Here is a 20,753-nt window from a genome sequence, read left to right as displayed (position 1 = left end):
CAGACCATCCCACATAAAAAACCTCTGACCAATGGACTAAGGGTCTCCAAAGTCCCGTCAAGTGATCCCTGGCTCTTACTTACTGTCAGAATAGTCCAGCTTAATTTTACCCAAAAGAAATGGAGTAGAAAAAGAGGCAACCACAGCAGGAACAAAGATGAAGAGCAGACAAGACAGCATTACACACTGGACCTGCATCCCATTCCCTTCTGTGACAAACTACAAACACATATGTAGTTCGCAGATGACCCAGCACAGCTGGAGCTTTTTGTCTTACATTTTCGGGTTTTTTTCCTTTTTTTTGTTTGTTTGTTTGTTTTTTGTTTTAAAGGAAAAAAGAAAAGAGGAAGTTCAGTGTCATGGAAGCCCAATAAGGCTGTAGAATGGAGAAGGAATGAACAGATTTTACACTCCTGATATCCCTAGCATTTTTAGTTTTTACAAGAATAAAGCAGCAACCACCGTATTCTTCCTCTGCACATCATTAAAAAGCTAAAATAACTGGATCACCTATCTAGAATATAGCCTTGATATGTATATGCCCAATGAATTAGGAATTAAAAAAAACTAGGTGGATTTCCTTGAATGCCTGACAATGTTGCAGCAGAAAGTGCATTTGAGTAATGACCCAAAAATGTGTTTAGCCTATTTTCACTTCAGGCAAATACTATTTTTTTAATCTCAGCCTTGGGAAGTTTACAGTAAGTAGTAAATCTTATCACATCAGCACCTAGTCAACATAATCTATACTCCTCTCTTCCCTCAAAATATACTTTACTGCTTCAAAGAAATCCAAAAAGATAAGTGGATGGCCCTTAGGTAACTTAATACGTGCAAGTTTATGTCAAAATATTACCACTATTGGCCATAACTGGGCAGTTCATGAGTGCTCTGGTGCCACCAAAAGGTTTCAGTTAAGTTTCCGGAATACACATGTAGGATTAGGGTGCAGTAACAAATAGACATCAGTCATTTCATGAAGATTTTAAATCAGAACAGCATATATTTTATTTTTTAAATAAAAAATGGCTTTGGTTTCCTAGTCAAGAGGGACAATAAAGCAGACTTGTCTTCACAAAGAGCACAAAGCTAATCAAGTCAATCTGTAGCACACATATCTATCTCCTGACCACCTTTAAGTTACCTTTAAAAAAGCAGCCTCCATGACTAAGTAGTTAATAAAAAGTTGTCCTGGAGAAAAACGCAGGTGCTTTTCAACAGAGTATTACAAGTTCTTGCAGTTTGTGAAGACGCTTTTTTCCCATTCTTCCAAGCAAGGCATCTGATCCTTCTGTCATTAGTGACGCTTTGTCTGACTAAAATCTATGGTTAACAAGGTTGGTTCACCGCAAAGTTCAGCAGCAACACAGTCTACCTTTTCATCACACAGGTGGAAAAACTCTCAAAGTAAGTAAAAAATTTCTTAAAATACTCATGCAATTTCCATCAGACTGACACATATCATCCAGTTAACACCCTTTCTTTTTTTCAAGAATAATAAATAAATTTAAAAATTGAAGTCCTTGAGTTAGAAACAAAGACATAACTTGGCTTCCCTCATCTGTTTTGCTCTTCAGTAACAGCCACAATATCTTTAGACTCATGGTATATTTATAAGACTCTAAACAGCCAACCAGTGGCTTCACAGAAACAAATAAGATTCCCATTCACTTAATTAATTAACACCCAGCACCACACCTATTATAATCTCTAGTAAGCATCTCTGCATAGCTATGAATATCTAAATACTTTTTGAAAACTACACTGAGGTTTTCAGGAGTGTGTAGAAAGATATTCAGAACAGAATAATATAGAGACTATCCAAGTCCCACACCCAGGAACACAAGTCACTAAACAGCTACAGTCAAATTCCCCTTTGCTCAGACGGCCTTCAGCAGTTTGCATCCCTCAGCCTGATTCAAGTCCTTGTAACAGAGCTCACACTAAAATATATTAAATAACTGCCAGGCAACTGAATACAATGGAGGTCACATAAGGAACAGAGTTGTCAAATAATGTAGTTTTCTATCCATAAAGTATTTTCCCATGAATTACAAAGTTTTGGTACAGCAGGGTAAATCTTTAATAGTACACTAACTACAGAAAGCTCTCATTTCCAATAGCGTTTTCAAAATACATCTTAAAGACGATTTAAGCTTTAGGTTTGCATAATTTGTTTGGTTTTCTTAAAACAGTGCACACAAAATGCTTGCAGCACTTTCATTTGGGGGATTATTTCAACAGCCTATTCTTGGGTGGCCGACTTGTAATGTTTCAATGTGCGTGCAGAAGGATCAGTAGCCTTAACCCATCTTGGCATCCAGTAGTGGGGCAGCCAGCTGCTTCGCCCTGAGTAGTGCTTTTCAAAGATCTGGCGGTAGTAGTAACTTTCTTTTGTTTTAGGAGGATTGAAAGGATATTTCTCCGCTGCCTTTTCCAGCAAAAGGTCATCAACCTACAGACACAAGCAAAATTCAAGTTAAGCTGCAAATACATTTAACTTTTAAAGATAGACAAGAATTCACAAACCACTAAATGCCCACAGGTTTACAAAAAAAAAAGTCTATTCCAGAGGCAGAGGTTTGACAGGTCAAACCTTTGTCATACACTCCCTTGATCTTTATGAATATGTAACTGTATTTCCAGTGCTGTTGATATTTCTCCTGCATGACACGTGAAGCCCATTTGTCTGGGTTACAACCACCTTTGTTAGTAAACTCACAAAAACTTCTTTCCTATCCTTTCCTTTGCTGTGAAACAAGTGGAAAATCTTAAAGCAGTCACTTTGCCACGTAAGTGGCTTCCTAGGTTTTTTTTTCAACTTGGAGAACTGTTGACTCTGTTTGTATAACCAAGCTCTTAGAAACAAAAGACCTGGGATGCAGAGGCAAAGACACCTGCAGTTGCTAAGTTGGCTCTGAAAGGGAGGATGAATCGTTGCCCCAGTTGAGGCAATTTCTAAAGCAACTTCCATTGCTAAGAGGCTGTCTGACTTTTCACGGCCATGAAATAAATTTGCTCCTCCTACAACAGTACAGGCTCAGAACACGCAGCACAACACTTGCCTGACCCAACTACTTTCTTGCTTGTGGATATAGAGAAAGAAAATGGTATGCTGGTAGGACAGACAAGCACCCATCCACAGGCTTGATTACACATATTTCTGTGTAACAGAGCTCTGGTGTAAATAGGGTGTTATTCTTTTTTCTTGGGGATTAAACTACCTCTGTACTCCAGAGAGGATTATACTTTGTCCAGAGCCAAAATGCAGGTTAGCAATGCAAGCAGAGGCTTTAAAAAGCAAAATGGCTTAGCTAGGAACAGTTTTGAAAAACGAATGACGTAAACGAAAAAGTACATTATAAAGTCATTATGTTGTTACTCAGCAGCAAAGTTCATACAAGTGCCATCAGCTGAAGCAGCTGCTTTGCCTGTAACCCAGAAATTGTGTTTGTCAACACATAATATAATTTGCAATGCAGACACTTAAATGATGTTCATTTCCTTACACAATCATTTCTGTCAGGCTCTCGCATTTCTTTGTACCTAGCATTACAAACGCCTTCAACCAACTCAGATACCTAGAAGAGCATTGACTAAGGTTTACCTTGCTCCTTCACATTAAATGGTATATACCCAGATTTATTCTGTTAACTAAGCATGTGAGCTGCCTCCCCTTGGCAACCTTTTCTAATACACTTAAATGAGAAAGACCTAAAAAAGTGATATTGTACCTGTTGATCAATATAGTCCTGAAGAATAGAAAACCAGGATTTCTTCACTGATGCCATACCATCACTGAAAGCTTCTTTGGGTCTCCAGAGTATTTCTTTGGGAAGTAAATTGGAATCTTCAAAGGACAATCTTAAAAGGTATTTTTCAATTCCATTCTGTTTGCAGAACAAAAAAAAATGTCATGAGTCTGAGGAAGTGCAAAAATCTGGATTTAAAAACTTATGAAACATTTCCTTTCAGAAGGTCTAGTCAGAAAAGGGTTCCAAGTAGTCCAACGATCCAGCAAAATATTTAAGAGTGTGCTTGACTTTGGGTAGAGGACTTAACCATTAAATTCAGCAATTTGCTCATGCTTAGAACACGTATCAATGAATTTGTACACTTACACTTGGGTCCAACCCTAGTTTTACATACCTTTGGAATTCGCAATTCTGCTGGTAGAGATAAATAATAAGAAGTAAATCGATGATCCAAAAATGGGACTCTCAGTTCAAGGCTAAACAGGAGGAATAAACAGAAAGGATATTGAATAAATCCCATAAGTCATCTACTTACAAATTCCACAACAGTTTTCCTGTCTTTCACACAAACACTAGGTTTTCTGCTTTTAATTAGAAGAAATTTCTCTTGCGTATTTATGACTATGTGCATTTAATTCACCAATTTGGAAACTTAGGTGTATGGCCCATGCAGATTAAAGACCATGATGATTTACGATGTCATATGCTGGGCAGCTTCTAGTACCCTGAATTTAAAGACTACAGTACTGTAGGATTTGCAACAACCATTGCAATATTTATGCAAAAACACATTAAAAAAATCCTCTTGCTCCCAGAGAACGAACTAGTCGCTCAGGTGTCAGTCACACATATTGTATCCTACTACCTCTTTATTATAGTCAGCTACCTGACTATACACATACTTTTTCTCTTTTCAGTATGTTGTTTTAGTTCTTTATATGCATGCTGATAATCAGATTCAAGATTCCTCTTTGTCTAAACCTCAAAAAAGCCCAAAGTCAAACACAGTCTCACTTTCCCGCCTCAGCTCTGAATATTGGTATTTCTAATTCACTGCTTCTGTAAAGAACAGCACAGTCCCAGACAAAAGATATTTCCTGCATTGGTCGGCAAGAGTGGGCCCTATGGTCACAGACCAGATTAAATTTCGCAGTGTGCTTTGCTGTTGCTGAAATTCCTTCAGGCTACATCTTCAATTTCACCTTGGCATACAAATCCTCAGCAGTCTTTTCCTGCTACTCTAAGAATCAAGAGCTACTCTAAGCAGATGCAATTAATCGAGAGGTACTGTAAGCAGTTGCAATTAGATTCAGTTTTATTTCTCCTCTATTTGCTCATCCAACAAACTTTCTTTCATAAAACGTTGTCTGTAGCAATTGCAATAGCAAGTTTGTCTCACAGTGTTTAGAACAGAAATGCGATTGATTCCTCTGATGACCAGATTTGCCTGCCCTCATACACCGTGCTTCCCACACACTCAGAGCTCAGGGACCTGAGTGCCTGTGCATACCTGGAACACTAGCAATGCCTGTTCTGCCAAAGTGGGTCATGTCTTCAGTTATATTAAGATAGGGAGATCAAGCAGAACATGGGGTGCACCCCATTTGTTACTAGTATTCAGAAGACTGATGACTATCTTAGATTAGATTAGACCTAGACTGCAGGAGTAAAATTATCCTGAAAAAATTATCAGCACAATATTCTGAATCACTTAGTTATTTAGCCAACAGTTAACTGTTGTAATTTCCTCAACAGCAGCAGAACTTTTAAGATCTTCTTGTGCTTTCAAATCCCATGAGTCCTCACCATTCAAGAGAGTACATTTTACCCGTGTGCTGCAGTAGTTCTATCTGCACGAAGTACATCAAACAGGTAGAGCTCCTTCAGAAGCCTCTCGCTCTCCTCTGCAGCTTCCTCGGGAGATGGTGCCTAAAACCAAACACATGCATAGAGCACATGGCTGGAACACAGCTGCACTGAGGGAGCCACTGCTTGCTGTCCTGCGTTTGTAGTGATCACAGAGTGATCTCAGAACTAGCAAAAACTACATACAAGAAGTAACAGTCTCAGGAATTGCTGAAGATTTAATCACTTTTTAGGTGATCAAATCCCTTGGATTTTATGCCACCTCAGGAAAAAACCAGCAAATATACAGTTGTGACAACTCTCAAACATCACACCTTGAAATCTCGGAGATGTTCTGCTGAACGGGAGAACAAGCAGCTCGAGGGCTTTCTGTATAGTGAATATACTTACCTTATGGAAATATATATATCCTTGTGTCAGCTCATCTGATCCTTCTCCCGAAAAAATTACCACACTGTCTGTTTTTTTCCGAATATATTTGGAGACAAGATACATACCTTAAAAAAAAAAAAAGTATATTAAAGTACAGCTACATGTATGATGCTATATACACCTAGTAGTTTTAAATTTAGCATTTTAGAAGTTTGTCTCCTACACCACTTCCTTCTGTAGCAAACAACTAATGTAAAATAACATCTTGCTATTCAAAGCCATCATCAGCCATGCTAAATGCTGCAAATACATCTAAACTGTGTATCTAAACACTTAGCCCTCAAAATATGAGAAAGATGTGTCTATTTGTGATCCTGGGAATGCTGAAGGATTCCCACGGAAACACACAGAGGAGCTGATTTGACTCAATTTGAAATTAAGCATGTGATTAATTCCAGTATAGTGCTGAATAAACCCTTTAGCCTTAGGGAACAAAGTTACCACTAAAAGTTGCTGTTTAAGTCTCTGCCACTGTGGGTTGAACTGGATAAAGCCCTTTTAAAAAAATTTTTTTAAAGAATTATTTATTAAACAGAATTATTTCTTCCCCTCAATGCATCTTTCTGAACAATATGCTTTTATAACGTAAGTATTACAAATCTAATGAAAAGGATCAAGTTCATTATTTTTTATGCTAAGCAGCAAATCACAAAGAAAAAATTACAGATGAAAAGTTGGCTTTAATTTTCATTCAGTATTTCACATTTCACAAATTCAGTATTTCACAAATCCTATCTTCTTGGAGCAGATTTCACACAGGGAGCTCAGCCTTGAAAACTGTGTTGACTATTTGGTTTCATAACACTTTACAACACTTTAGGATGACACAAGATTAACTGGGTAAAGTGTTGTAGCTTGCATTATGCAGAATTGCATTGGATTAGTGTTTTTGACTCCAATCAGGCGGGCAATGCTTTGTAAAAAGCTGCTGGTGACTTCCTTCACTTCTCAGAATCAAACATACATTATAAGAATCTGTGTTACTAAAGGGTGACAAGAAATACTTCCCATTAGTTTAAAAATTATGCAAGGAAAGGGTAATCATAATTGTTCTGCTATCATAACATTCAGTATCTCAGATAACTTATAAATTTCCCCCCTTTCTCCAAGGTTCTTACTCATCAGAGCAGAAAACCTAGACCTGCTGATTTAATGTTTCTTCTTCATATAACTTTTGTTTTTCCTCTCAAAAGCTTTGGGAACAGTTTTTGACAGTTGTTTTTTGCAGTCAGGGATTTGGAAACTAGTAAGTGCTTTTGCCTCAGTGTGGTATCATAGATCAGACTGGGAAGCAGACCTTCAGAGTCACAGTTCCCAAGTTCTGTGTCAGCTAAGGGATCTAGTAGATGACCACATGGTTTTGCATGAAATTTTATTTGGGTGATATAAACCAAAGATTACCATTAAAAAAAATCTTACCAATTGAAGCTCTTATTGTTGTTATATCATAGGTTTCCAACGAGAAGATAACCTCTTCTATTGCCTGAATTCCCTCTTCAGTATTAAGTATTACTTCATGATGTTCACTGCCTATATGTGCTGCCACCTGTTTGTAAAAGGTTACAATCATGTATCCCTTTTCAACTAGAACATTTTATAAATATGCATTGTGTTTAAAACACACAAATTGAGCAAAAGCACCAGCTCCCTTCTGCTACAGTGACAATTATGACATTAGGCCAAGAAAAGATGTTACTTAGCAGCCACTCTGACTTGCAGTGGTACATTCACCAGAGAGAACACAGTCTCCCTGATTACAGTGTTCAATTATGATTGCAAGAGACCATCCAGCTGCTTGCCAAAAGCATAACCAAATCTGTAGAGGCCCTAAATACTCCAGATATTCGCCCTTAAGAGAAAAAGCAGCTCAAAAGTCATGACAGCCTGCATACTTAAGGGGTAACCCACATGCCAAACAGTTTGTACAAAGAACTTAATTCAGAAAAGTGATGATTAACTTGCAATATTTAACACATATACAAATGCCATAGTATAGGAACTATAGAATGGAGATCTACCCTAAAACCCAGAGGCAGAATTGAGACAAGTCCAAAGTACTGTCCTTTTGGCAACAACACAATGGGACTGTGTCATGAAAGTCTTCTGATTTCAAGAGAAAACAGATAAGGTTCAGTTGTCTCTTTTGTAAGATTAAGCAGCAAATGTTGTACTAAATGATTTACTGCAAACTGCTTTACATTCTAGTAATAAATGAGTATTCAGTGTTACTGTAAATGCCACACCATGAAGTTAGAAGCATTAATACACAGTTTAGCATTCAGCAGCTCAGAACAAACTGAAAGCAGCGCTTAGGATACCTTTTTGGCAGCCAGTAAATCAGGACTGTTTTCCATCCCAATTGCAAAGGTTTGTAATGGATAACTGATGTTGATTTCTTTCATCAGTTTCAGAAGAACAGCTGCAACCAAGCTGGAATCTAAGCCCCCTGCCAACAAAACAAATTATTTGATTAGGCTTTTGAATGATGTTTTATTTCCCCCTTAAGAACACTGAATCTAGATATTGGAATCTTATGAGTGGGCTTCATTTTTAAGCTGTGTGAATACAAGGTACTTCTCATAAAAGTGTACCTTTACCTCTGCTTAACAAGAGAATCAGGCAACTTTAGTAGAACGTCTTTAGTAACAGCTGTTACTTGGTGTCAGAAGCATCAGTGGAGATCCCTCTTTAAGATACACAGAAAGTATACTGAACACATTGTACTGCTAGAGAACATGCTCCTTCTCAACTCTGCCAAAATAGGATTTATTCTTCATTTCAAAACTGCTCCCTATCCTCTTCTTACCTACACATTTGATGGTCTACTGACAGGACTACGGAAGTTTTTTCTTCTGTTTGAATAAAAAAGAATTAAGTAACAAACCAAAATACTTAGTGTAAGCATTTCCCAATCATTCTTTTTTTCCTCGTCTTTCTAGAGGACAGTGAAAAGATTTGAACAATTTGGAAAAGCAAAAAATAAAACCAACACTCTAATACAACAAAACCAACACTCTAATACAACAAAACCAATACTCTAATACAACAAAACCAATACTCTAAGGCTCCACCTTCTTATTCTCATGAGCTAGTTCTGCTAGTCCTTGACTAGTTCTACTTGCTACTCCCCTTTGAAGTACTGAGCAAAACACAGTACCTGTTTGCCCACATCTGCCTGCAGTTCTGACAAGCATGAGGCAAAACCCTCTTCTCTTTGCTTCCTACAATCTGCACATGTTTTTTCAGCTGAGTGCACTAGCATCAATTCCCACCCTGATCCACTCTGTGGGCATGCTATCTTGTAAAAAAAACATCCTGTTGAAACTATATGCAGAACCTGATAAAAGGAGAGCACAGAAAACAAACTGAGTGCTTAGGATGAAGAAATCAGGAAAACTGAACTTCCACTGTGAAGTTGCAGAACTCCCTCTGTGATTGGAAACAGAAGCAATTCTCTAACCATGATGTGCCAAGCATACTCAAAACTGTGAAGCACTGAAATACTCTGGTATTATGCCAGCACAGGCACTTAGTTTTGCTACTGCAGCTTTATGCATGTGCATCTGAGGAGCTGCTGACTGCCTTCTAATTCGGTATCTGAAATCTGGGGTTTAAACAAGCTTTTTTACTGAGATTTGGATCCCCAACTCTCCGTATCTTCCTGTTTAATTTACCTCCTTCCTACTTTTTACGATGCCATAGTAGGGAAATGGTCCAACAGTATCTTCTGGTCAGTTCTCTCTCATTCAGATGCACATTTATTAGGGTTCATGACAAAAGAGTGTAATTACTGATGTTCAATGAATGCATGAACAGCATGAACTCTAACCATAAGTAAAAAGTGCTACACAAACACAGGAAATAAGGTGTCAGTCCCATGGCTACAGAGCTTTAGCTCTGTAAAGTACCTCTGTGACACTGAACCACCAGATCACAATAGTGATCAGCTAAGTCAGTGAACAACTTCCTGTACCACATGCTATTACCTCATCTGCAAAAGAGTGCAGCAAATAATTTTGGTCCAGGTGGTCTCCTGTAATTTGGTAAATCAAGGGAGTTTAGGATGAAGACTATAGCAAAGGTGACAAGTAAAAATTTCAATTCCTCCTGCTATCTGAAACATGCCAAGCCTTTTTCTCTAGGCTCAATCTGTGCAAAGTGAACATAATAATTACATTTATCTTTTAGACACTAATGTAAGCATAAATCTCAAGTATTTAAGAATATATTGAGTGATTTTTCAATAAGAATATATTTATTTCCTCTTATTTAAAAATGGTGTCTCAACAAGCCAAGATCCCAGCCCAGAGTAAACTTAAAAAGCATAAGATTTTCAAGATATTTGTAAACTGGAGAACTTTATCCCAAACTAACAAGTTCTCTGTTGCCTGTTCTAAAAAGCAAATGAAGATAAAAAGCAAATGAAGATTCAGACCACTTCAGATGCATCACAGCTGAAGAGCCAATTTACTTTCCTCTAACTAGCAGAGGATGGGTGAAAGAGAGAGAAGATACAGAATCATTGTGGTTCTTGTTACTTACCCGACAGAAGACAACCGATTCTTCTGTGAGCCATCAAACGTTTTCTAACAGCATTTTCAAATAGAATACGGATGTTGCTTTTCACCGTTTCAAGGTCAAAGCCTGCTCAAAAGAGAAAAGAGAAGGGGAAGAAAGTCCAAAAAGTGTTACTTAGACTTTAATGGATTATGCTAATAGGAAACAAAGATATTTGTCTGAATCTCCTCTGATAACAAAGGCATTCAAGTCCATCTTTGTACACAACTGCCTACAAGAACAACTTTAAAGTCCCTACATTTTAAAAGTTCTTCCAAGTTGGTATTTTTTTCTTAAATGGTACTTTTTTAAACCAATCAGTACAAATTTTATATTCAAAGACTATGATTTTTCCACTTTTAAATCAGAATACATAGTAAAATCTTTGCTGTACTACCTGGGGGCAGAGCTTCCACTGTATCACATGCAACATGGAGCGGTTCATCTTTACAGCTATGAAATTTTACTAATTCCACTGATGCAACCTTGCCAGAGGGCTTTAAATCCAATACTTCATAATGACCCGGGAGAAACGGTTCCACTTTAGAACATAAGGATGTTGAATGCTTTAAGTTGATAAGTCCTACACATGAAATGGGAAAAAAGAAAGATGTCAACGTTTTTGACCTAGGATGGTTAAGTCATACCTCACTCAACAGCCTCTGTACTAAAACTATATACAAATATTTTCTCCAGATCCTAAATCTGGTATTAAAAAATACCCTTTTAAGTCAGAGTCAGTCCTGGCTATAGCGTGACTCTGCTTCTGGCAGGATGCACACACTGAGCTGTCTCAAGCTGAGGCAGACAACAGAGAAAACAAACCAGAAAGTTTTACTAATTGGCAAGTAGCAATTTATCCCTGTGAGCATTAAGAAGATCACTTTTCTAAATGACTACATGATGTCCAGGTCAAGGTGTAATATGCTTATAAAAATTCAAATGACAATTATGAACTGATATTGTATTTAAAATTAAGTATAGTCAAGCTAACAAGGGGGTTGAAATAAAATAACCTCACTGACGTGATAACTTAATTGACACTGATTTAGTGATTTCATAATTCATCGGTTCCAGACTGATCTACTCCACTGGTATTGAATGCCAAGAATCAAACTTTATCTACATTCCTCTTGTGAAAGAGGATGTTGAGCACCTGCTGGTGACCTGGATGCCCCTTGAGGAAGTCCTCAAAGAGATACTGAATTGGTGTTAGAGAGGGACTGGTAATTCACTGCAATAGTTGTAGGATAGAGTCTCCAGAATATTCACTTCCCTTCTTCCTTCACAGAAGAAGGGATGGTACAGCTCTTAGTACTAGTACACAGTACTATTAGAGGAGTCAACCTCTATTGCAGTCTGATAATGAAATAGATACACAGTAAATGGGAGAGACACAAGCAATCGTGAAAGTAAATTTTAGTCAAAGTGCATTTTAGGCAATAAATTCCCCTTTGACACTGTTCAGATTCGTTTATGAAAGTGCCAAGATTACTTTAAAAAACAGAGCAGTGGATGTGTCCTCTCAAAGGAAAAAAACTGTCATCAAATAAAATAAGTGATACTGGAAAATTACCCAATGCTGCAGGCAATTTCAGTAAGGTTTCAAAATTATGGCTTTTACAGATTAGCTGTTCTTGTGGCATTATTTCCCAGTTCATTATAGAACATCAGGAACAAAGTCTAATACATTTATTGCAGCATAAATCTACTCTAACTCTATAGACTGAATTTAACTTTGGGGTAACATAAAAAAAAGTCTTGATTTCAATACTGCCATAATTCCAGAACACAGAATTCTAAAATTAAATAAACAAGTGATTTTAGAGATATTAAGGACAATTAAACATCTTGGAGGTTTTTGTTTTAATGATGTGTAGTTCTTATACTAGTAAATATAGTTCATATATTACTGAACTTACAGTTCATTTTCTCTTCACACTTAGAAGAAAAGCCTGACAAAGCAGTTGTCTCCAACACCAATACCTAAGATTATTTAGGCACTAAACACAACTAGTTTTACCTTTTGCCTCAGAACAGACACCCAAAAATCCATCATCAGTCAGCACCTTAAACAGTGGTCTGACTCCATAGGTATCTCTCGCCAGAAACACTTTTCTGTTTGCAGTGTCCAGAAGGATAAAAGCAAATACACCATCTAGCATGGACGCTGTTTGTTCTATTCCTCCTCTGTTGTAAAGATGAAGGATAACCTCACCATCCACTAATGTCTGATATTCAAATCCAAACTGCTTCTGCAGCTAAGAAAAAAGATAAAGAAAAACATGAATAAGCATTTGCAAACGTTGCCTGCTTACTAACTGAAAAAGCAACACCATTCATGTAATTGTTTAATAAGAAAACAAATTTTTTTTGTGTAAAATCACACTTTAAAAGTTACATAAATATTTCCACCAAAGAAGGAAATTATACTTTGGTGTTCCAAGTTGTATTGGGTTTGCATGGTCACATTTTGGTAGTGGGGGAGCTACAGGGGACGGCTTCTGTGAGAAGCTGCCAGAAGCTTTACCTATGTCCAGCAGAGCCAATGCCAGCCAACTCCAGGACACACCCACCGCTGGCCAAGGCTGAGCCAGTCAGGAATGATGGTAATGCCTCTGTGATAATGTATTTAAGAAGAAATAAAAAAGTTCTTGCGCAGATGAAATTGTGGCCAGGGAAGAGTGGAGTGAGAATATGCGAGAGGACAACTCTGCAGACACCAAGGTCAGTGAAGGAGGGGGAGGAGGTTCTCCATGTGCCAGAGCTGAGGTTCCCCTGCAGCCCGTGGTGCAGCCCATGGTGAAGCAGCTGTGCCCCTGCAGCCCATGGAGGTCCACAACGCCGCAGAGATCCACCTGCAGCCCATGGAGGAGACCCATGCCAGAGCAGGTGGGTGCCTGAAGGAGGCTGTGACTCCACGAGAGGCCCATGATGGAGCAGTATCCTGGCCGGGATCTGCTGACCTGCAGAAAGGGGAGCCCATGCTGGAACAGGTTTCCTTGGGGCCCTGTGGGGGACCAATGCTGAAGCAGCCTGTGCCTGAAGGAATGCAGCTTCACGGAAAAGCAAACCACGCTGGAGCAGTTCACGCAGAACTGCTGCTGTGGGATGGACTCATATTGGAGAAGTTCATGGGGGATTGTCTTCTGTGCAAGGGACCCCATGCTGGAGCAGGGGAAGGAATCTTCTCCTTGAGCAGCTGCAGGAACAACATGTGATGAACTGATCATAACCCCCACGCCCCATCTCCCTACACCGCTGGGGGGGAGGAGGCAGAGCTTGACAAGGAGGGAGGGGTGAGGGGAAGGTTTCTTTTTTAAGACTTATTTTACTTCTCGTTATCCTGCTCTGATTTTGTTGGCAATAAATTCAATTAATATCCCCAAGCTGAGTCTGCTTTGCCCATGACAGTAATTGGTGAGTGATGTCTCCCGGTCCTTATCTGAGCTCATGAACCTTTCACTATATTTTCTCTTCCCCATCCACTTGTGTGGGGGAGTGATAGAGTGGCTTTGGTGGATGCCTGGCATCCAGTGAGGGTAAACCCACTACAAAAGTATTATCCAGTATGATCTCTTAGGCAACGAGATTGTCTCTGTAGTCTTAAGGAATTGACATTATGGCAAGTTTTCAGGGATACACTTCTATCTGAGGATGTGAAGCTGCAAACACATGACCCCAGTCTTCAGAAGCATTAGCCAGCCACTGTCTCAAAAAAAAACAACAACTCTAAACACATAGACACTTGCAACATCTCTGCAGGGTAAAGTATTTAGGAAAGAAACTTTGGTTTACTTATGCAGTCACTGCAATTTCTCAGTGTTTCTTTTATGCACAGAGAATGTCCTTCTGCCTAATCTTCCTCCATTCTTCAAACTAGCCTTTTCACTCTGCCTGTGCAGATGGAATGGGGGAGGAAGCAATTAGCTGTCAGACTTAGGTCAGTCCAAATATTCTTCATGTTCTTGTGGTGCTTCTCTAAAAGTCCTTTCAATACATACAAGACAAAGAGAAGTAGAGGGTTTCAATATAACACTAACAAGACAAGAAACCCCACAAAACCAATACTCTAGCATTTTAACTCAAGTTCTTTGGTTTTAATTGTTATTTATGGGACAGTCTTAGGTCAAATTGAGCCAACATTAAAATAACTAAGTCATTGCCCTAAACAAGACACCTGTTTCTCCAGTGATCCTTTCCTAGATAGGTTTCAGCCACAAGCTTGAAAGAAAAGTCTCATTATAAAGAAAGAGGATACATAATGTAGTGACAATGACCGAACAAATTCCTGCAGATGGCAATGCAAGTTTTGCATAATTAAAGTCCGTTTGAGACTGTGTGTAGCATGATGGAGAGTAATTCTTATTGCTCTCAACAGCAGAAAAGCCACAATGCAAAACACTGCAAGTATTACAGACTGTTGGTACATTTCACATCTATTGCAGGGCACAGTTTATCTCATCTTTCAAACAGCCAGATACTTGAAGACTGGGAAAAAAGATAAAATCTCCTGCCTATTCAGTCAAATTCCCAATGACACTACTGATGTCACTGACATGACTAACAGGATCCCGAGTCCGACTTCAAAACTGTGATATTAGAAATACTATGACATCTCAGATTATTCATACATTTCTGATACTACCACACTTGGTATATGATACACTTTACACATTCATTCAGCATGATTTGGAATCAGACACAATTTTAAGCTGCTTTATACATCAAATTTGGATTATCTGAATCATCTTCCCATGTAACACAGGCAGCATGGACATCTCAGCAAAGGGACGAAGGCCCACTGACAATGTTAGCCCATCAGGGACATTCGGACATTTCAGGAAGTAAGTAAAGTTGCTGCTAGTTTTGTGCCTAAGGGACTTACTTAGGTGGCTCTCAAAAACCCCACAAAGAATATGGCTTTTGCTGCAGACATCTAAGGACTTTGGTAGCATAATGAAAACAACTTGGAGTTTGATGACCCAAAATAACTGAAGAGCAAGACAGTCTAAAAGCATTTGCATTATGAAGAGAAAACAGGACAAAGAAGTTTGAAATTCCCCGACCCAAGAGATAATGAAGAATGTATCTTTATTTAAAACTGATCAAACCTGAACATACAAATACCTATTCCCCTTCTTGTCAATTAAGAAGTGATTTTTTAGTATTAAAGACTAAGTATGTTACTAAGCCACCAGATTCACAGCTCATCATTACTCCTTTACCAACTTTAAATTTTTTTCTGACATTCTAGTCTACCACATTTTAAAGATTTTCTGAATATCCACTAATTTTTAAATAAAAAAATAAAAAAAAAAGGACAAAAAAAGCCGTATCATCCATGCAATACTTACTTGTTTGAAATTGTAGATTTCCCCATTGTAACACAGCCACAGATACGGGAATTTCTTCACCCGGATAGGCTGCATACCATATAACTGATCAACAACTGCAAGGCGGTGGAAACCAAAACAACAGTTGGTGAAACCATTGACGTTCTCAAAACGAAATGCATCAGGACCTCTGTGTGCTATCTTCATGGCACTGAGACACTGGACAGAAAGGCATTCATCGCTCCCAAACAGGGCCCAGATCCCGCACATTGTGAGGCTGTTGTTGTACGCGCAAGTGGAGAACCTGTTCAATAAAGATACGAACATTACAAGCAAGAGCTGACACTTTATACTGGGTCTGGTTGAGAGGGAGCTCATTTTTCCCTCAGTGCTGTGTCTTGTACTGGTAGTTAGCGAGGTGATAGTATCACATCAGGGTTTTGGCTACTACTGAGCAGTGCTCCCACAGCATCAGTGCTCTTCAATTCCCCCTCACCAGCAGGCTGGAGGCAGGCAAGATGTTGCCTGATCATAGCCAGGAAACATACCCAGGACAGCTGACACAAATGGTCCAAAGGGATATTCCTTTTCATATGATGTCTGCTCAGATAAAAAAATCTAAGGGAAAGGAGAAAGAAGGGGGGCATTTGTTATTTATGATGTTTGCCTTCTAGAGCAATCACTATGTGTGCTGAAGCCTTGCTTCTCAGGAAGTGGCCAGATGTCACTTGCTGATGGGAAGGAGAGAGTAAAATCTTTGGGTTTTTTCTTCTGCTTGTTTATGACCTTCACTTTTGCTTTAGTAAACTGCCTTTATCTCAACCCATGAGGTTGTGTTGGGCTTTTTTCATCATATTTTCTTCCCCCACCCACCCCACCCTGCTGAAGAGGGGAGTGATAGAATGGCTTGGTGAGCACCTGACATCCAGCCAAGGTCAACCCACAACATACCTACAAAACACAGATAACAAATGTAGGTTATTAATCACTTAACTGCCAAGAAGACTGATCAAGAGAATAGCAGACTTTACTAAGTAAAACCTGGCTTGCCCAGAGTATGATAAACAAACTATGGACAGCAAGAAATGAGGTTTAATTTTTACCTTTAGATACAGCAAGGTTGTCTATGATTTGTTTCATAGAGCACAAACAGAACAAGTAATTACTGTATGATCTCTTGAAGTAACATCACCTCAGCAGAAACATTAATGGTCCTTTCAGTTTCTTGCCTTTACATACAAAGGGGGTTTATAACAAAGACAGACGCTCTTTAGCAAGACCCGTAGTGACAGGACAAGGGGGAATGGTTTCAATCCAAAAGAGGATGGAGTTCCCCAGCAGCGTGGTAGCCCCAGATGGGAAAGATGTGAAGGAAGCAATTGTTGCAGTGCCGTGCTCGCCCCGGCATGCCTTTTGCAGTCCCAGTGTCCCTGGAGATATACACAAGCCTCATAGCTGTCAGAGTAACAGTAGAGGTCTCTAATAGTACAGGTGGGCTGCAGCTGGGGACCTCCAGATCAAGTGATGTTGCTGGGGACCTCCACCCGAAGGGGCCATTAAGATTAGGGTTCAGAGAGCCACAAAGCCTACAAAGCCTACAAAGCCCAGGGACTCCGAGGCTGTAAAAGGCGTGCCAATGCGAGCACGGCACTACCACACTGTTCCCTCTCTCCACATCTTTCCCATCTGGACAAGTGATGGCGCTCCGCACCTCACCCTCAGCACATGGAGCTAGGCTCTCCCACCAGCTGGAGCGTCCTCCCGGGAACGCACGGTCTCCGTGCGACCGCGGGTACCGGGAGCAGGTTCCCTCGGCGCACGCTGCTGCCCCGGGCTCCCCGGGCACGGCCACCCCTCCCTCCGGCGGCTGCCGCTCTCCGGGCCCGCCGGCCCCGTCAGCCCCGCCAGCCGGGCCCCGCGGCCGCTGCACCGCAGGCCGCTCTGTGCGGCTCTGCTCGGCCCGCGATCCTGGGGGCGGCGGCCCCCGGCCGGCCCTGCCCGGCACAGCCCCGCGGCCCGCTGCCTCACCCGCTCCGCTGCCTCACCCGCTCCCGGCCGCCGGCGCACGGAGAGCCGCCGTCCGCACCACGCCGGAGGATGGAAGAGGCGGCTCCCGCCGGCTCCGCCCCCGCCGCCAGCTGCTGTTGAAACACGCCGCGAAGTTTCATCATGTGCCTCCCTGCCCTGCCCTTCCGCCCTTTTCCTGCCCTCAGGGCCGGCGAAGCGGGGGGGAAGCACGGCCGGGGCCCGTATGCACATCTGCATTGACACCCGCATCTGTATCCGCACCCGCACCCGCACAGCGGCCCTTCCTGGCGGCCCCGGCTCGGGCCGCCCCGCGGCAGGGCAGGAGCTCGCAGGCCGAGCAGTCCTGGCTCTGGCTCCTTCCCCAGAGCGCTGAGAAGAAAAGCGTGCACCAGCAGCGCTGCTGGGCGCGCTGGGCGTCGCTGGGCTCATGAGGGCGACTCGCAGCCATCAGAAATCCTGTCTCTGCAGATCTTGTGTGGCTTGCGTGGCGTCCAGTGCAAAGAGCTTAGACACCTGCATTGCCTTAAAGCCGCTTAATTTGTTTTGGGAGAGGGAGTGCGTGCAAAGCTCGCACTTTTGGAAGCGTTTGCTGAGGATGTATGATTTTGCTGTGCAAAACTCAGTTCTGAATCATAGACACAATGGGTAAAATAGGATTTTGGTACTTACTTGAACTCCGTTATTGGACAGTTTTGCGTGTTTGCCTTAAATGCAATTCAACTCTGAAGACTAGGATGTGAAGTGCTAAATACACCCCCTAATTCTCCATGTATACTTCAAGAGAGCCATTAGTAATTTGCATGCATATGCTTTCATAGCTAGTTTTAATGCACTTAGTGTAAAACTGCAGTGCTGTGCATAAAGTTCTTCAGGTCATGCAGACTGTCAGCAGTAAGTGTGGTCTGGGTGTAGAATTTTAAAAGGACTTTTAAGAAGCCATTAAAAGGATATTTTTAGGCTTTAGAAAGAAAAATGCGTTGAAGTGTCCTGTGCATGAGAAGTAGACTCCAGTGCTGATCAGGAATAGATATAGGATAGTTGTGTTCAGCACAGCCTCACCTGAACACAGGACTGGCCTTGGCAGAGGCCGTGTGTGCAATTCTCAGAGCTGTGCACTGACTGGAAGATGGAGTCACTGTGCATAGAAGAGTAATGGTTGTGCTGGAGAACACCTTATATCTTAGTGTTCTGATTTTTTTTTCCCGTATATCTAATTGTCACTCTGCATTTTGAAAAGATACAAGAAATACTGGACAAATGTTGTATTATCCTAGGTTGTATTTAGGGTGTTTGCTTGTTTTCCAGAGACTTTTGTAAATTGCTATTTACATCTTCTTTTCTCTGCACAGGAAAGATTTTTGGATGGGTCAGATTAGGTTTAAGTTGTTGCCTGGACATTTTCATTCAATGAACAATTTCTAGTTCATAACTAGATCTCATATAGTGCTTTATGATAGTAAGTCACAAAACATTTGCTAAAATAAGAATATTTTCATGGAGAAACTGAAGCAGGGAAGTGAGAAGCAACTTGCAGAAAGTGGTCCAGTAAGGCTGGGCAGATACAGCCAGGGAAAGAGCAAAACCTCCCAAGTCCTCATTAATGTCTGCATCATTAGGGCACATTGGGTAACAGTCACATCTTTATCCTCCCCTTTACTTTCACCTCTAAAAACCGGGGATAGCTGCGTTTCACTATGTCTTACATGTTAAATTCCCTATTTTAATGGCGTTAATGGGACTAATGGTAGAAATACTACATGTGATTTGTTTTTAAACACTGGCAATATTACTGTTTTGTAGTTACAATGGTGCAAGTAATAACTGGTATGTCCCTGGCCTTTTCTGGCCTTTTCTCTACTATTGTCAAGTAGCCCATTATAGTCTGTTTACATTGTGTTGTTCTTCAATATCCAATCTTTTTTTTTCCAGCATATCTGGAATTAATTCCAGCATATCTGTAATTACATCCCAGTCTCACACCTCTGTTCTTCTCAAGTCACATGAGAAACCCTCTGGGTTTTTTCATTCCTGCAGACATTACTATGTGTAATAGCTTTACTGAAGCATTGTCTTCTCCACTCTTCTCCTTTAAAGCTGATTTTTTCCTCTATTTTTGTTGAGAGAAATTTAAATTGATGCTAGATGGGTGGAGAGAACAGGTTTGAATGTAAATGTTGGGTACCATTAGTAGCTAGGAGACTTTGCACTCATGATATCATTTGTTTAGTATCTGAGAGTAACCACTTGGCTACAGACTAAAACCATTTAAGAATGGCTGAAAAACACTGTAAGAAAGTTCCTGATTAATTAGTTAGAAAATGCTTGCATTAGTTTTGTTTCTAATCAGCTGAAATGAAATGCTAAGAGGTTTCTCAACAGGTAAATGAGTAAATGCAAGGTCCATAATGTAGAACGAATGTGCAGCCTCGTGACTTACACTGAGCTTTTCACTGTCAGCTCAGTTCTCAGTTGAACATTGCTCATTAATGAAATCTGTGCTCCTCATTTTTTCCCAGTAAATATACACATCTTTGCTGCATCCATTGGATATGGTGCCATCAACATGCCTGGAAGACTGGAAATACGTGAGTTTTGTGAGATTGGTGAAATCTGTTTGAAGAGGAGACAGAGCTGAAGGGGAAGTGGAGAAGTCAGACACTGTGATTAGGAGAGACATACAGTGAAGGCCTTTTGCTTTCACTGTGGTTAACAGAGAGTAGCCTCCTGATGGTAACCCTCATGATTTCTGGCTTTTTGCCTGAGAGAACACATTTCAGCT

At 40.5% G+C, this 20,753-nt stretch overlaps 1 protein-coding gene across 2 annotated transcripts; it reads right to left on the bottom strand.

Annotated features, from left to right (window-relative positions):
- Positions 1-977: 977 nt before the first annotated feature.
- On the bottom strand, positions 978-18,134 carry ASNS (asparagine synthetase (glutamine-hydrolyzing)). 2 transcript variants are annotated; one of them, XM_027749073.2, is made up of 12 exons: positions 17,992-18,134; positions 15,968-16,250; positions 12,634-12,871; positions 11,008-11,193; positions 10,596-10,697; positions 8,372-8,499; positions 7,473-7,599; positions 6,012-6,118; positions 5,584-5,684; positions 4,150-4,231; positions 3,735-3,890; positions 2,151-2,455 (listed from the first exon to the last, which is right to left on the bottom strand). In XM_027749073.2, the coding sequence occupies exons 2-12, from the start codon at positions 16,214-16,216 to the stop codon at positions 2,246-2,248; spliced, it is 1,686 nt and encodes a 561-aa protein (XP_027604874.1). In that variant the 5' UTR covers positions 16,217-16,250; positions 17,992-18,134; the 3' UTR covers positions 2,151-2,245. The 2 variants fall into 2 exon arrangements, with proteins under 2 accessions (XP_027604871.2, XP_027604874.1); XM_027749070.2 differs by lacking the exon at positions 17,992-18,134 and having other exon boundaries at positions 978-2,455; positions 15,968-16,472.
- Between the last annotated feature and the right edge of the window lie 2,619 nt (positions 18,135-20,753).

This window comes from Pipra filicauda, unplaced genomic scaffold (genome assembly GCF_003945595.2).
Source record: "Pipra filicauda isolate LSUMZ 115617 unplaced genomic scaffold, ASM394559v2 scaffold66_size7647185_pilon, whole genome shotgun sequence".
Classification (NCBI taxonomy): domain Eukaryota; kingdom Metazoa; phylum Chordata; class Aves; order Passeriformes; family Pipridae; genus Pipra; species Pipra filicauda.
Note: the sequence above shows the minus strand (reverse complement) of the source record. Positions and strands in the feature narration are given on the sequence as shown.

Coding starts and splice junctions, on each gene's coding strand:
- ASNS (XM_027749070.2), bottom strand. CDS start 16,324: ATGAGCTCCCTCTCAACCAGACCCAGTATAAAGTGTCAGCTCTTGCTT. Junction 12,872..15,967: donor AAATCTACAATTTCAAACAA/GTAAGTATTGCA, acceptor CTTTTTTCTTAG/CTGCAGAAGCAGTTTGGATT. Junction 5,685..6,011: donor GATATATATATTTCCATAAG/GTAAGTATATTC, acceptor GTTTGGTTTTAG/GCACCATCTCCCGAGGAAGC.